Source organism: Ostrea edulis, chromosome 4, assembly GCF_947568905.1.
Source record: "Ostrea edulis chromosome 4, xbOstEdul1.1, whole genome shotgun sequence".
NCBI lineage: Eukaryota > Metazoa > Mollusca > Bivalvia > Ostreida > Ostreidae > Ostrea > Ostrea edulis.
The window spans coordinates 69,302,954-69,321,247 of record NC_079167.1 but is presented as its reverse complement, the minus strand read 5'-3'; the positions used below and the strand labels follow the sequence as shown (position 1 = coordinate 69,321,247).

General features: G+C 37.2%; 1 protein-coding gene across 1 annotated transcript in view; it reads right to left on the bottom strand.

Moving 5' to 3' along the window:
• Positions 1-203: 203 nt before the first annotated feature.
• LOC125671922 (E3 ubiquitin-protein ligase TRIM4-like) overlaps positions 204-18,294 on the bottom strand; it is a 41,315-nt gene continuing 23,224 nt past the window's right edge. The window contains exons 2-9 of the mRNA XM_048907907.2: positions 15,309-15,447; positions 14,803-15,209; positions 8,059-8,136; positions 7,747-7,962; positions 6,414-6,436; positions 4,263-4,384; positions 1,353-1,456; positions 204-1,181 (exon numbers count right to left, since the gene is read on the bottom strand). Coding sequence (XP_048763864.1) covers positions 408-1,181; positions 1,353-1,456; positions 4,263-4,384; positions 6,414-6,436; positions 7,747-7,962; positions 8,059-8,136; positions 14,803-15,198 — 1,713 coding nt within the window. The 5' untranslated portion in view covers positions 15,199-15,209; positions 15,309-15,447 and the 3' untranslated portion in view covers positions 204-407. The remainder of the gene's footprint in view (positions 1,182-1,352; positions 1,457-4,262; positions 4,385-6,413; positions 6,437-7,746; positions 7,963-8,058; positions 8,137-14,802; positions 15,210-15,308; positions 15,448-18,294) is intronic.

The following is an 18,294-nucleotide window of genomic DNA, read 5'->3' as shown; positions in this document are numbered from 1 at the left end:
GATTGAGAACGGTCAGTTTTGCTAGATGTACTTAGTATATAAAAAGTAAGTGCCATCCTTTTTTAAACATGGAAATTCTGTATTTGTACTGTTGCAAACTTCAAACTGAACCAGAAAACACCAGCCGGTTTAATTCATCTGTAAATGAAATAGTACATGAGGAAAATGGGACATTTGAGAAATGTAAAGCCAAATGTTAAGCGTTTCCAGTCTACTATGATCCCCATCCAAACAAATGGAGTTTGTTTTATTAGAGTAAAATAGATTTTTAGTTTATGATAAACAAACAACAAATAATCAAAAACAACTATGTGAACAAACTGTAAGAATTGTCGTCTGCCCGTACAATACTGATTCAATAATTCATACTGTAAACTTTAACCGCCTCTTTTAATGTGTCGTCTTTCTCAGTAATTCATACTGTAAACTTTAACCGCCTCTTTTAATGTATCGTCTTTCTCAATAAGAAACATCTTGGAGCACGTGCTATCAAAGCCAACAAAAATTGGTTTTGTCAGACCATTTTCTCTGGAGAGTATAATCCTCACCAGCCGTCCATCGGGGCCGATCTGATGGACGTTATTGGATTTCGAACCACAAACATACGCCAGAGATCTGTTGTCCGCTGATATGCCACCGATTTCCTGCAAGTCGTCATGCTTGTATTTATATTCCCGGTTTCCGCGCATGTCCGTACAGAGTACAAACTCAGACCGGATGTTAAGGTACATTTTCCTGTGTGATTTGGAAATATACAGGGACTGTATCATTCCAGACATGATGATGGTTTTCAGTCGAGCCCCCTTAACGCTGAAGAAACTGACTAAACTTCCGTTACCGGTCACGATTTTGTCATCTATACAAGAGACATGGAAACATTCGGTATCTAGTTCGATCTTCCCGTTCGGTTGCAACGTTTCGTCCTTGACATCAATCAACTCCACCCTCTTAGCTGCTCCGATTGTTACAGCTAGCATGTGGTCGGATAAGGCAGTTACATCAAATGCCTTGTCCTCTAGTTTCAGTTCGTGAAGAAGAGCGTAATTGTCATCAAACAACAGAAGTGTTGAATTAAGGTCTAACAGCACCAGATACCCGGATGACAGGAATGTTGCAGCATGAACTGCAGGGCTTGGGGCCATCTCCTTTTCCAGTACGAGATTTGTGTGAAATGAAAGCTTCTGCAATTGAAAATAACGGTTTTAAAACGTTAGCAAATGCTTTTCGATTGCCTTTAAGTGATATGCATTTATGAATAAGATTGCTAATGGAGCAAAGTTAAGAAAAAATATTTATATACACTAAGAGTGAAGTGTGCACATTCGGCATCTGTAGTTTTACGAGCTGCCTACCGCAGAATGCTTGCTGCTCTCCACGTGTTGTGTGGCGAGTCTGTATGAAAGGTCTTCACTTCCTTCGCTTGACTTCCGGATGCGCAGCCGTGGATCTGGCGCTGCTGGAAACAAGAAGAAGGCAGGTTGAAGACACAGATGGCGAAAGCTAATGCCACAAAATGATCAAGATGATAAAGATCAAAGTCTAAAAAACGGCGCATAATCAGGGTGGGATTTTCAACGCAGTTTGAAACAGTGATGAACGAAAACATAATGTAATATGTAAGTTCTGATGGATTGTCAATTCATTTCGATGAGTGTTTTTTGTTGGGTTTGCTGTTGGTTGAGAAGATATTGACGTTTTGTACAACTTTCATTTACTTAGAATTCATTCACACAGTTGTGGAATTCGCCCAGTCCTGTTTATCATCTTTCTCATGCTGTGTCTAATATTTTTAATTCGACTTCAGATTTTTCGTAAAATAAGACACTACTTCATTTATGGGATTTACATTAAGACAATTCCAATGGTTGATTGAAGAATCCCTATTAATTTTTAGGTACATAATTTAGATTTTACACAAAAACTTTTGTCAGAACAAAATTCTAACCCTCGATCGTTATCTCAATAGGACATGCACAAGTTCCTGGTAGCCTTTCTACACTACAAGAGAAATATTAAGTGCTTCAACTGACAGGGATTTTTAAGGGTCTGTAGAGGACCGAAATTCGGTTCCATACCAAATGCTGAAAAAAAAATGTCTTTCCAAAAATGGCACTTAAGAATTCACAAAGGATAATTAAAAGAGATCGCGAATCAAAATTTGTATGTTTGTTTTGTTAAGTGTACCTATGTTTGTAGCTTTATTGCGTTTAAATGCGTAGCCAGTATTCTATAAATCTGTCAGTGTGATAAAATATGTCTAGCTTTTCTTTATCACCAGTAGAAAAATCAATTAGTTTTGATTTTTAGGTCACCTGAGTTTACTCACGTGACCTATTGCAATTTGTCTGCGTACGTCGTCAGTCGTCTGCCGTGCGTCAACAATTGAACATTTTTAACTTCTTGATAACTACCATTCCATTTTTTTTTATATGAAGTATATTTGGGACAAGGGGGACATAAATTGTAATTGTCAGGACTCTTGCACCTATGGGGCCTTATGGCCGGGGCAAAGACTGCCAAATATGTACCCAATTAAAAAAAAAAATCTTCATGTGTAACAAAAACAAAATGAATAGTGCTGTACAGCAGGAAGACCTCTACCAAAGTTGTAAATTTCATGATCTCCAGGGTGGAGGTTCGGACTCCAGGTCGGGGCCAAACTAGGTACGATGTAAATAGTATTTATGTGTAAAACATTTTATAAAACATTTTCTTTAATGTTATTGATACTAAATTGAAGCAAAATGAATATTTAGAATGCACAGGTAACCCTTTACCGAAATTGTGAATTTCATTATCCCAGGGGTAGGGGGTGTAGTATCAGGGTGTGGACAAAATGGTCAGTTATTAATGGTTAACAATTGAACATTTTTAACTTCTTTTTGATAAATATTAATCCAATTCTTTTCTTTATTATGAAGCATCTTTCGAACAAGGGGACATAAATTGTAAATTTCAAGACTCTTTCATCACCGGGCTTAAGGGAAGGGAAAACTGCCAAAAACTGACCAATTTTCAAAATTCTACTCTACAGCCGCATATATCAAAGAAAACATAAATGCATAGTGATGTAGAGCAGGACGACCTCTACCAAAATTGTAAATTTCATGATCACCGGGGTAGGGGTTCGTTCGGACTCCAGGGCCTGGTCAAACTTGGTATAATTATATAGCGTATATGTGTAAAACATTTAAATAATACCTTCTATTGATACTAAATTGAAACTACATGTAAATAGATATTTAGAAGGAGTAGGTAGTCCTTTACCAAAATTGTAAATTCCATGACCCTAGGGGTAAGTGATTTGGTTCCAGGGTATTCTCTTTAGAGAAGTCGAGAGGCATAACCTTGATCGACTTCTCTTCGCAAGCATTCATGTTTTGATTCTGGAAAACGTGTAAATGCCGGAGTCGGTGACGGTTTATGCTTCGACCGACGTTTCGACTCAGATGTGCCTGGATTTACGCAATAGACAACTTGTTTTCAAACATTTAACACCAAAGCACAAAACCGTCATAAGGAAATCAAAACTTCCTTGCTTTTAATCCATTTTCAACATGCCCCTGTCCCGGGTTTAAGTCACAACTCTGATTACGTCAGCTTGCTTTTTCTCTTAACTGGTCCCCTGTTGTGACAGCTCCAAAGACCAGTTAACGTAATAGTTCCAGGGTAGAGCCAAAATTATTATATTGATTATTGTCTTCATCATTTGAAAGACTTCTTTAAGTTTGCCAAAACAGTATAAAACTAAATGCATATTTAGGAGAAGCAGAAAAGGATGTACCCAAATTGTGAATTTCGCAACCTCAGGGTTTTGATTCTCGGCACGCTAAAGAATTCTCACTGCTCAATGGCCGTAAGAGCCAAGCGTAGACCTTTTGAAGCCGTTCGCCGATATTGATGACGTCTTCAAATGAGTGAAAAATTCTCGAGAGGGACGTTTAAAAAGATACTATCAATCAATCCATATAGGCATTTAAGTTTAAATAACACATTTTGCTTGATACTTTAGTTGAACATTAGAATTTAGATTAAATTTTCAGAACAAGAATTTCTTTTCTAGATTTCGTAGCCCTTGGCACTAGTGATACTTTTAACTAGTACTCAGGTGACCGATAAGCTCTTGTTAAAAATGAGTTTTCCCAATTTCAACTAAGTATAGCTGAAACAGCTTAAATTACCTTTGATATCAAAGATTTAAAACATACCTGTAACAGAACATCCCCAGTATTTCCCATACAAAGAATAGTTCTAATACTTACGGGCCAGTCTGAAGGACATGAGAAACAACTCCGTGTCGCCATGTTTGAGGGTTGGCAGAGACGTGTGAGTATCGGAGTATTCAGCGTCCAGGGAGGTCACCAGTTTCTTCTCAATCTTAAGTCTGCATAAGCAATCAATGAATTGTTCAGGTAGCCAGACGAAAATAACAGAGCAAGCTTTAAAGATGGACTGCATTACGTGGACCGTAGGCATGTGTTTCTAACGGGAACTTAATATTCTAGGTTGAAATAAAAAGAACACCAGTGAAACTGATGGATGTTCCCCGAAATGCATCTAACCAATGAACTACTTCATGTGACAAATAACTCGCACAATGATCAATAACTGTTGAAATGAAGGTTTCTTTTTCATAGACATGTATAAGGTATGTTGAGTGACAATGACCTTTACAAAATGATCTTGAGTGACCTTTGTCTGAAAGCCCCTATTACTTATTTGCGTGATATATAATCAATATATTCCTGTTCAAAAGTTGTTGAAATAAGGTACTCTTTCTTTATATAAGGTATATTTTCTGAGTGATCTTGACCCTTGGTCCAAAAGACCAATAACAGTTGAAATATTGTTGAAATGAAGTATTTTTCATTTATAAGGTATATGTTCTGAGTGACCTTGATCTTTGCAAAATTACCCTGATTGACCTTTCTCTGAAAGCTATTAGCTTATTACTTATTTGTGTGATATATGATCATACCTTTTCAAAAACTGTTGAAATAAAGACTATATGTATATATATATATATATATATATATAGAGAGAGAGAGAGAGAGAGAGAGAGAGAGAGAGAGAGAGAGAGAGAGAGAGAGAGAGAGAGAGATGTTCTGAGTGACCTTGACCTTTCCAAAATGACCTTGACCTTGGTCCAAAAGTCCCTGTCTCAATGACCTTGGTCCAAAAGTCCCTGTCTCAAGGAACAATCAATAAATCATATCAATTTCTGATGAAAGGAGGTTTAGGAGATAATAGCTCGGACAGACGGACGGACGGACAGGCAAGCATGAGAGCGACTAAATGCTCCCCCAAAATTTTTCGGGAGCATAAAAATAGGGGTGGGGGTGTTATCTTGAAATATGCAAATATTTGATTTTAAATCTTATTGCTAAGGCAATAATGTAATGCAATGACAATGGTGGATCTAAAAGAGGGGGTGCACCCCACCCATCCCCTTTTTGGTTGAATTTTTTTTTAAAACAAAAGGTCGTTTTTGCCATATTGGGGTGGTCAAGCACCCCCTTCTTAGGTGGTAAAGTTAAAAACTTGGGTCCCCCATAAGCCGACCTTTCGTACTACCCTGTTAAAACGTATCTATAAATGAAGGTCGCATCATCAAGGTCCGATGCAATCGGAGCATCGCTCGGTCTTTTTCGTCAAGTCGGGAAGTTTTTCTCGACTTTACGGAAAAGGCCGAAATATGTTCTGTTGGCTCCGGTGACAACGTACAATGACTACATGTACAAGCTGATTTTTCTCCATAGCATCTGGTTTAACCTCGTTAACCTTAGACTTATACTGCATAGGACAAGAGCAAGAAGTTGGTAACCATGTTGTGTTACTTATGACTCATGGTGACCTTTGACAGTAGAACAAATTCAAGAAATCAAAAAGTACCGAACCGAACTAATTTGACTGGTTTATTATTCTCTCTCTCTCTCTCTCTCTCTCTCTCTCTCTCTCTCTCTCTCTCTCTCTCTCTCTCTCTCTCTCTCTCTTCCACACACACATCATCATTAGTTCATCAATTTCAATTTCATTTTTTAAAAAGCTATTTTACATTTAAAATAACTGATAGCTATCGTACTATAATAATTCACGACGTGAGAAACAAAATCAGTTGTTTTCTTGAACCGACTTGATGTTTTTGACTATCTTCTTTTTGATTGAAAAAATAAATAGAAAAACTGCGTGAAATAGTTTTTAGCCATGACTCTTATATCCACTCCCTATTATAGGGGTTTTAGAATATCCAAAACAATTTCTATTAACCAAATATACCCAAGATTAGATTCTCATTTCCAGCAATCCTGACTTCACATATAATCAAACCAAGGTCCAAAAAATAAATAAATTGAGTACACGAATAAAGTGAAAATTTTTCAAATATTTGAGTGAAACAGCATTGTAGCAGTTACCTCTCTTTGAGCTCTGTTGTGTTCTGTAATAAAACAAAAGTTCAGCGTTAAGATGTTCAATATTTCCTTTCTTTAATAATTTAATACTTCACTACTTTAATTATCGAAATAAATTAAATTCCAAAAAATCTACACATTACGAAATTCTATTAGTATTGCATGCATATAAAAAAAATAATTCACTTTCCACTATCTCGTAATTACGAGATAATTATCTCGTAATAACGATAATGGAATGTGATTTTTTTTTTTTTTTTTTTTTTTTTTTTTTTTTTTTACATGATACTAATAGGCTTTCGTAATATATTAATGAATGCATTTTTTAAAAATTGCAAAAAGTGCAACAGCATGCTAACAACACTTGCTATAAGCAAACTTTTTTCAAAACTAATGAAAATGAAATCCATGTTTTTATAAGTTTACCAAATGAATCAAATTTGCCATATTCCCATGTTCAAAACAGTGGGAAAATTTGTGTAGATTTATATGGGAGGAGCAATATTTTTGACTTTGGGACATCATGGACATTTTATAAGTCCTATTTCTTAAAGGAATTTTATATTTGTACTTATTGCAATTCACACTGTAAGCAGTCGCAGTAACACGCTCTAACAGGACACGCTAACACGCACGACCACACAGCACGCCACCCTATGTCTGCACAGCCAAACTTCCAGGGAGAAATGATGACATTAATCAAGAAAAATCATCGAAGGCTAGATTAACAATGTATAGTAGTAGCACACTTTGACAATATTAATTATTTCGGGTACAAATGTGTGAAATATGTTCGACTACTACAACATATTTGCTCACAAAATTAAGAATTTCTTTGTCTGCAGAGTCAAATAAGTATATGAAATACCTTTTGCTGTGTGGCATAAACTACGAGAGAGAATTACCCTCCCTCCCTCGTTTTCAAATTAACGGGGCATTCTCCAGGTCCAATCATGAGTGTACGAGGCTTTACCCCGAGGTTGTACTCTATGCACAGCAGCAGCAGAGTGTACAGAAATTTATATCCAGCTTTTTAACCAATCGAAACTCGTCTTACAAGCAAAATTAAGGAAATGATATGATTTATTACATTCACAGTCGTGTGCAAAGATTCTTCATTTAATGGATAATATGTGATTTATAGTGCTAACAAAATTACATATCTTTTAAAGGGACTGATTCACGATTTTTCCGCAAATTTTGTTTTTCACTTTTAATGATCAAAATCTACTGTCTAATGTGTTTAAAGGTTTCACAAAAAATAAAGGCTATATATTACTACCGGACCGATTTCAATGATCACTTGCTTTGCAAAGAAACCAATGGAAAGAAAAACCTGTAAGAATGACACTCCGTCCTCCGATATGGAGTCCTCTAGGGCTTGTATTTTTGATTTCAATTCCTGGGCCTTAGCAATTTTATCGTTGCCATGACAGGCCTTTTCGGCGAGTTTAATGGCTTCCAGCTGTAACATGTCCTCCTTTTGTCGTAAAAGTTGCCGTATTTGTTCAAATTCTGCAGTAATTTGTTCTTGTAGAGCGCATAATTGACTCTGAAAATAGAACAGGAGCATGCTTTTTCAAAACTAAAATTGAAGGTCGGATGGTGAGTGACTTAAAAATCGATTACCTTATTTGATTTTTCTCACCTGGACTGTGACGTCACTGTCGCTTAAAATGGAATTGACCTTTCCTTTGATAAATGCTAGATCTGACGAAATTTCGTCCTGTAAATGAATATTGGATTTAAGGACGATGAACAACGGTAAAGACAACAGTAGCTTTTTAAAATTTGGAGATCAATTTATTATACCATTCAGTATACACCAGCTTAATATAGATGGGGGTGTTGGCGAATGACGGAGAACGATATAAACAAGCTCTCAACGTCTGAGAATAAAAAAAGGACCTTCTCAGTAGATGCCTACAAGATGACATGGCCACAATCTTCACCAAAGGGCGATGAAAACGGCTTATTCATTTACTGAAAAGGGGCTCAGACAGCATTATCAAGACGGCTGTTATGGACACTAGAAGTAAAATGGAAAAGGAGGAGACCCAAAGTCACCTGACAACGAACAGCAGAGGGCGAAATAAAAGAACAGAAGTTGGGGCACACACCTAAAGTTAGCTAGTGACAGGGATGGAGGGACCTCGTTACTGCCCTGTATGTCAAAGACGTAACGGGTAGTAAGTAAGAATAGCGGTGAACTTGGGTTTCTGAAGAAATCAACCCCTGAAGAATGTTTATGCGATGATGTAATGCAACCTTAGTACTGTCAAACATACTCCCAATCTAGTGAAATATACAGAATGTATGTACATATAAAGACATGTTCAAAAATTGAGAATAGATAAGAAGTGTATTGAAATAAGAAAAAGAAGCTGGAGAGAGAAAGAGAGACAGCAAGGAGAATGATGCACAGAGAATGTAATATACTTTGTGCATGAGTTGCCAATCATTATAGAAATATTTGAGTAGCTGGGGTTGTTGTCTTGTTTGAAAAATGCCATTTTTCTCTGTGTGTTTTGAAGTAATCAAATGCATTATATCGATGTACTCTCACTGTTGATATGTGTGTCTTAACTCTCACTGTTGATATGTGTGTCTTAGGGATGTATAACCACACTAGAGAGAACTGGTACGAATGGAAAGTGGAGAATATATACACTAATATGTTGAAATAGAAAACCTTTTAAAAATTTCTTAAGTAGTGAAAACAAAGAGAGAGTAAAACCTTATGTGAGATTCGAACTCACGACCCACCGATCGGCTGTCACACGTCTGTTTGGTATTTTTATCTTTTTCGGCGATCACGTGTTAACTTAGAGAGAGAGAGAGAGAGAGAGAGAGAGAGAGAGAGAGAGAGAGAGAGAGAGAGAGAGAGAGAGAGAGAGAGAGATTCTTACGGTTGGGTTTGTATCCTGCCCACAAGGGTTTCCTACTAGGTTTTTCTAAGTGATACTACGACCTTGACCTTTGACATTCAAATTCAATAGGCATCTTTCTCTCATCATGGTGATCAAATGTACCAAGTTGTAAAATCTTGGAGCTTATGGTTCGGTCCGTATCCTACCCACAAGGTCCGGACAGACAGACAGACAGACGGACGGACGGACGACGCCATACCATAATACGTCCCATCTTCGACGGGCGTATAAAAATGGCGGAAGTTAAGGTTGGTGACAACGTGGCATTTGCAGTACTACTGTATGCTTATATCATAACCATCGTGACAGATTGTAGGACATCGCAACAAAACGTGGTGTTTACCTTGTAAAACATTAAACGGGATCATCACGATTTAGGAGCACGATTAAATGCGATATGTTGCACTTTGTTACGATTTGGTGCAATTATAACGACTGAAAATTAATCGTGTTGATCATAGACATTTTTTTGACGGATTGTCACGACTGATGCCAAGATTCGGTAAGATTTGATATATGATTACCACAATTATTTCCCGATTTCAATCGTGCCGCGAATCGTGATACTGGGACCATATCATAACGTACACAATGCAAGTTACGAAAGACAACTCTAGATGGCGATTGTACCATCAAACAACTGCATGTCTTGAGATGCATGCGTAGTAGTCTAACAAAGCGTTATTGTTGATTTTGTGACATTTGTAGTCTTGTTCTTTGATAGTTGACTTTCAGTATATAATGAAAATTTATTTTCAAAAACGTAAACCCTATTGCGGATCTTAAGTTTGATTGTTTCGTTTACGTCCCTTCGAGAATTTTTCAGTCGTTTCGAGACGTCACCAGCTGGAGGTGAAGTCCGTGCTTAACGCTCGGGGCCGTAACAGTGAGGGTTCTTTAGCGTGCCAACGCCTGCCGCTACACGGGACCTCCCTTTTTAAGGTCTAGCGTTTGGCGAAGGAACAATCACTTCCTGATCCGGTGTTTGAGAAAACTTGAATCAACAATGTATGAGGATGCTTACATATGACAGTGTCATCTTTAAAGAATAGTTCAAAAGACTTCTCCTAAATATATAAAACTGCACAACTTAATGTAGCTCTGCTCTGACCCAAAGAGCCATGGTTTCAACAAACATTAGCCTTTACTATATGTAAATCTATGATTTATGGACGTGTATACATGTATATGCTACGTGTACGTATATATATGCTACACGTATATATTGTTACGTGTATCTCTATGTTACGTGTATCTCTATGTTACGTGTATCTCTATGTTACGTGTATCGCTATGTTACGTGCATCTCTATGTTACGTGTATCTCTGTGTTACGTGTATCTCTATGTTACGTGTATCTCTATGTTACGTGTATCTCTATGTTACGTGTATCTCTATGTTACGTGTATCTCTGTGTTACGTGTATCTCTGTGTTACGTGTATCTCTGTGTTACGTGTATCTCTATGTTACGTGTATCTCTGTGTTACGTGTATCTCTGTGTTACGTGTATCTCTGTGTTACGTGTATCTCTGTGTTACGTGTATCTCTGTGTTACGTGTATCTCTGTGTTACGTGTATCTCTGTGTTACGTGTATCTCTGTGTTACGTGTATCTCTGTGTTACGTGTATCTCTATGTTACGTGTATCTCTATGTTACGTGTATCTCTATGTTACGTGTATCGCTATGTTACGTGTATCTCTGTGTTACGTGTATCTCTGTGTTACGTGTATCTCTGTGTTACGTGTATCTCTGTGTTACGTGTATCTCTGTGTTACGTGTATCTCTGTGTTACGTGTATCTCTGTGTTACGTGTATCTCTGTGTTACGTGTATCTCTGTGTTACGTGTATCTCTATGTTACGTGTATCTCTGTGTTACGTGTATCTCTGTGTTACGTGTATCTCTGTGTTACGTGTATCTCTATGTTACGTGTATCTCTGTGTTACATGTATCTCTGTGTTACGTGTATCGCTATGTTACGTGTATCTCTGTGTTATGTGTATCTCTATGTGTATCTCTGTGTTACGTGTATCTCTGTGTTACGTGCATCTCTATGTTACATGTATGTCTATGTTACGTGTATCTCTGTGTTACGTGTATCTCTATGTTACGTGTATCTCTATGTTACGTGTATCTCTATGTTACGTGTATCTCTATGTGTATCTCTGTGTTACGTGTATCTCTGTGTTATGTGTATCTCTATGTGTATCTCTGTGTTACGTGTATCTCTGTGTTACGTGTATCTCTATGTTACGTGTATCTCTATGTTACGTGTATCTCTGTGTTACGTGTATCTCTGTGTTATGTGTATCTCTATGTGTATCTCTGTGTTACGTGTATCTCTATGTTACGTGTATCTCTATGTTACGTGTATCTCTATGTTACGTGTATCTCTATGTTACGTGTATCTCTATGTTACGTGTATCTCTGTGTTACGTGTATCTCTGTGTTACGTGTATCTCTGTGTTACGTGTATCTCTGTGTTACGTGTATCTCTGTGTTACGTGTATCTCTGTGTTACGTGTATCTCTGTGTTACGTGTATCTCTGTGTTACGTGTATCTCTATGTTACGTGTATCTCTATGTTACGTGTATCTCTATGTTACGTGTATCTCTATGTTACGTGTATCTCTGTGTTACGTGTATCTCTATGTTACGTGTATCTCTGTGTTACGTGTATCTCTATGTTACGTGTATCTCTATGTTACGTGTATCTCTATGTTACGTGTATCTCTATGTTACGTGTATCTCTATGTTACGTGTATCTCTGTGTTACGTGTATCTCTATGTTACGTGTATCTCTGTGTTACGTGTATCTCTATGTTACGTGTATCTCTATGTGTATCTCTGTGTTACGTGTATCTCTATGTTATGTGTATCTCTATGTTACGTGTATCTCTATGTTACGTGTATCTCTGTGTTACGTTTATCTCTGTGTTACGTGTATCGCTATGTTACGTGTATCTCTGTGTTACATGTATCTCTATGTTACGTCTATCTCTGTGTTACGTGTATCTCTATGTTACGTGTATCTCTATGTTACGTGCATCTCTATGTTACGTGTATCTCTGTGTTACGTGTATCTCTATGTTACGTGTATCTCTGTGTTACGTGTATCTCTGTGTTACGTGCATCTCTATGTTAAGTGTATCTCTATGTTACGTGTATCTCTGTGTTACGTGTATCTCTGTGTTACGTGTATCTCTATGTTACGTGTATCTCTATGTTACGTGTATCTCTGTGTTACGTGTATCTCTGTGTTACGTGTATCTCTATGTTACGTGTATCTCTGTGTTACGTGTATCTCTGTGTTACGTGTATCTCTGTGTTACGTGTATCTCTGTGTTACGTGTATCGCTATGTTACGTGTATCTCTGTGTTACGTGTATCTCTGTGTTACGTGTATCTCTATGTTACGTGTATCTCTGTGTTACGTGTATCTCTGTGTTACGTGCATCTCTATGTTACGTGTATCTCTGTGTTACGTGTATCTCTATGTTACGTGTATCTCTATGTTACGTGTATCTCTATGTTACGTGTATCTCTGTGTTACGTGTATCTCTATGTTACGTGTATCTCTGTGTTACGTGTATCTCTATGTTACGTGTATCTCTATGTTACGTGTATCTCTATGTTACGTGTATCTCTGTGTTACGTGTATCTCTATGTTAAGTATACGGTATTTATGGTACACGCATATACACACGTGTGTTTGTATATTTATTTATGTGTATGAAAGATGAAGATAACGAACAGTGATGCTTTTATTTATGATTAGATGAAAGCTTGTATACAAGTTCCAGTTGGAGTAGAATTTCTCCCCCCGGATGAATTACTCTGGGGTGAGATTTTTATGGGAGTAGATCTAAATTATATTCTATTTTGCGTTGAGAAAATCTCCTGCAACCAATTTTCCTTAGGGATTTTCAGGGTAAAAATCTTACTCCATAAGACCGGTTTAGTGTGAATATAAACGTTTAGTGATTAAAAACCTTGTACATGTATGGTGTAAGTTGCGTGTGGGTGTTAGCTTTAGCCTAGAATCCAGACCAACGTCATTTAGTAGACAATGCGTAATCAGATTAGGATTTTTTTCAAAGACCATTTAAGTAGTTTATTTGTCAATAAACATGAAGTTTTCTCTTCTAAAATTCCTGTGAGGTCGATTATTGTGACTTATAAGACAGGAAGGATCGAAATAGTATATCTAATAGCACAAAAAGATAAAAACTTCTCGCAAAGTATGTAAAACATACGTGATTTCATATGCATGATGTACACATAGCGAAACACATAGAGGAAAAGGTATATGCGCATGCGTTACAATTATGATATTGTGCATGGTTCAATACTGACACCCCTCAACATTCAATATGCATGATTTTGACATTTGATTTTTTTGTTTAAAAAGCACTACCTTTAAAAAAGTATTTTTTACAACAGCATAGAGAAAATATGGGGGTAAATGTTTCAAATGAAATATTAAATTTCAAGCAATTTGTGTCATTATCGTCATAATAATTCATAACCTATATTGGTTTTACTAGATCTGTTATAGCAAATATCTTAATGACTTTCATAACAAGATCACATGGCACAAAATCCAGGGTATTGCATTCAATTATTATAACCCGAAATGCTTATTCATGGAGATATGAACAATGAAAATTGATTTGAAACAAAGAAATATGATCTCATTCTTTGCCAAAAGTTCGAATGTTGGTATTTAAATCTCGTCATTTTGTTTCTTGTGTGTGTCCTCGATTAGTGATAGACCTATATTATACCTACTGGATTACAGCAAATTAAAATGGTTTAATCAGCAAAAATTGATTTTCAAGATATGCGGACACAATGGTCTCCTTATGTACACAGAACCTAGATATATAGGTAGTGTACTTTCGCCAAAAAGCAAATGACAAAACCAACAAGATTGAAGAAAATCAATGATCTGTTATTAAATAAAAAGTTTCGATTTGTTTATAATCATTGTAAAGGATTTGTGTGTGTGTGAACAAATACCGTTATCTGCAGGTCGCACGCCATATTGGGTTTTTTAATACTAGTATTTGAACTACATGTGCGTTACTTCCCGATGTGGTAGTTAATTTGATGACACATTTAAGATAATTTATTCTTTATAATTTTAGCACACACAAAATCTACAGAAGGCAACATATTTCCCTTGAAGTCCAACTAATGCACCGGGTCTCTAACCCTCCAAAAATCTGGTTGAAATTAAATTGTAAACACGATTTTTTATCTATGAAAAAAGAAATGTCGAGCCCTGGTCTCGTATGGAAACATCCGATTCTCAAGAGGTTGTTAAATCTAACTGAGTGAAACAGTGATAGCGAATATGATATGAATCCTGAAGTTTAAAAATAGCAAATAAATAAACTTATCTTTTATTGTTATGGTTATTTGGGTTTGATTTTAAGTATTATGATACGTTCAAGTACCCTTTTCCTTTTAGCAACGACGTCAACATCCCCCATCACATGACCCGAGTGTTGATCACTGAAGAAGCATCTTCCGCACATCAGCACTGCGCATGTCTCGCAATATCCCTCCACGGTCCGCTTATGCTCCTTACAGACGCGAGACTGTTGTTGTTGATGAGCGAATTCGTCAACCATGGCGGCCAGCCTCCTGTCCTTTTCCAGACCATCCACCCCTTTGTAGTCCAGTATGACTAACTGGCGACATTCTGGGCAGTTGAAGGACAAACAGTGCTGGCGCACCCCCTCCAGACATCGTTTGCAAAAGCAGTGGCTGCATGGCAGTCTGTGTGGGTCCGCAAAAAAGTCCATACACACGGGGCATCTTAGGTACTGGTCTAAAACCAGAGACGCCATATTGTTGATACCTATACAAATACAATGCCATATAGAGATAATAGATATTTTAAAAATATATATATATATTGGAATATAATTCTTCACACGTTATAAAAAATCAAATTTACCTCAGCCTACCTCCGCCAGAAACACAATGATTCATCCATAATTTATACACAAACATAGATTCCACGAGAATATCTCGGTGTTAAACGTCGTATTCATTTTGTCCACATTGATCGTGGGAAGGCTTACCGCCAAAATTATCTGGAGTTAAAGGTACAGTATTTTAGTTACACCGAATACACAAAGAACTAAACACCCAGGGTACTTACTGAACAGGTGACATGTTAAATACAAAATCAAAATATCGAACTGAGTCAATACGGGGGTAATAGCTGCCAATGTTTAAAGTAAAATCAGACATTATTTTTAGCATGCAAAGTCATGGTGTAGTCTCTGAAAATGTTTTTATTTAAAAGATCAATGATTCAACTTTGGAATAACCCTGATCAACAATCATTAATCAATTTTCATAAAACGCCAGAAATTATCACAAAATTACTTTATAACTTGCAGCAAATTCTTTACTCCATAGAAAATTGATCTTTTTAATTGTGTCGTTTTATGGACTATTGTAATCAAAACAGAACCTGATATACCTCATATCTGATTGTTTGTAAAATCCACCCCCAAAGATATGAATATGCAGGTAGATAAAATCAGGTATTTCCTCTCAGTTTGAAGATTGCATAGGTTGGAAATTCAGTGAAATGAGGCCAAAACAAAGCGAGGCACTCTCTCGCATTGTAACATTGAAAGTGTGTCATTCTGAACATTATAGTTTGATATGGGGTCCTTTGTACTTCAATCTACTGCATTGATCACAAGCAATAGGACCTTGATTTTACACTTTGAAATCAATAGACATCGCATGTTATCTGTCTCAAGATGGAATCTCACATCTAAAAATACAAAACCTCTACCTTTTGTAAGTACGAAACTAATGCAAGTACATGTAGTCACCAGTCGCGATAGAGCGTTCGCTTCGTAGCCAGGTCTTGAGTTTGAGCTCCGCTCGTGCAAACCTAAGACTGATTGTTTGTTTTACGTCCCGTCGAGAATTATTCATTCATATTGAGACGTCACCAGCTGTAGGTGAAGTACCACAAATTTAGACCTATGCTTAGCGCACAGGGCCGAAGCAGTGAGGGTTCTTTAAAGTGTCAACGCCTGCCGCGACACGGGACCTTCGTTTTAAAGTTTATATCCGAAAGACCCGTGATTCTCACTTTTAAATGCTGAGCGTTTGGCAAGGGTGCAATCACTACCTAATGTAAAGTCTTTGGTTTGACGCGGCTATGACAAGATCGGTGCCTTTAATCACGTCCCCCCGGTTACGAAGCGAAAGCTCTACCACTAAAAGGCAGTGATTGCCTAAATAAAATATTTATGCCCCCATGCATGTTGTCTAGGTCACATACACGTTTGTCAATGCAGTGTTCTACGAGGGAGTCAAACGGCTTGCGTGACCTTGGCTAGACCCTATGGTGCAAAATTAAAAAAAAAGTTATACACATGTATCATTTAATTCAGCAGACAATATCTTCCTATGTCCAGAGTGGATTAACCTTTGGCTTTGGCCATGTGATCTTAAAATCATAAGGGGTCATCTACTCCTTAGGATGTACCAGTGTACCAAATTTGGTATCAATCAAGCAAATGATTCTTAAGATAAAGGAGACAATTTATTACTATGTCCAGTTTGAACCTTGACTTTTGACCATGTGAACCCAAAATTGATAGGGATCATCTACTCCTGATGATGTACCCAGTGTTCTAAGCTTGATGTCTGTCAAGCAAAGGGTTCTAAAGATATTGAGCGGACCTCTTCCTATGTCCAGAGTGGTTTGACCACGTGACCTCAAAATCAATAAGGGTCATTTACTTCTTAAGATGAACCATTGTACTAAGTTTGATGTATGTCAAGCAAAAGGTTCTCAAGATATTTAGTGAACAACACATTCTTATGCAGTTTGACTTTTGACCATATGATAACAAAATCAATAGGGATCATCTACTTCTTAGGGTGTACAAGTGTACCAAGTTTGATGTCTGTCAAACAAAGAGTTTCCAAGATATTGGGCAGACATTATCTTCCTATGTCCAGCATGACCCTTGACCATGTGACCTCCAAATCAATAGGGGTAATCTACTCTTTATGATGTACCAGTGTAACAAGTTTGATGTCTATCAAGGAAAGGGTTCTCATTATATTGAGCGCACAGTATCTTCCTATGTCCAGAGTGGACTGACCCTTGACATTTTGACCTGAAAATCAATAGGCGTCCTCGACTACTCATAAACAACCCACATATGAAATATCATTACAATCAAGTGAATGGTGGTGTACCGACCGACATACCGACCGGTGCAAAGCAATATACTCATCTTCTTTGAAAGTTTTTTTTTTTTATTAATTAAAGATATCTTCAATTATTTGAGTCTATATTAATTTAGTGTTTCATAGTGGTTTCCGTGATATCCTGGAAGCGACCTTGACTTTCATCTTTCAAAGTATTCTACCAATTTATTATGTACTCTGAGATTGAATGAACAAGTGGTATTTTCTTTTTTCCACAGCAATGTTACCGACATTCGCATTGTTTGGGTGTTTTTTATTTTTATTTTAGATACATAATGCTACATCCCACTTTTTGTGACTTATCAATACTGCTTGTCCATTTTGATCTGTTAGATTAAAAACTTGCAACTCGTGTGTCAAATACAAGCTTTATTTTATTTCATCTTTTTGACACGGAAAATATTCCGTATTTTTCTCTTCTGCAGAAATCCCAACATAGGATAAGGGATTTAGGTGTTTTGTTTTTTCACTTTTATTTTTTTAATTTAAAAATCATCTTCATAAGAACTACTACCGTGGAAATGCGGGTTAGAATAGGTCCTCAGTACCCCTTGCTTGTCGTAAAAGGCGACTAAATGGGGCGGTCCTTCGGATGAGACCGCAAAAACTGAGGTCCCGTATCACAGCAGGTGTGGCACGATAAAGATCCTTCCCTGCTCAAAGGCCGTAAGCGCCGAGCATAGGCCTAC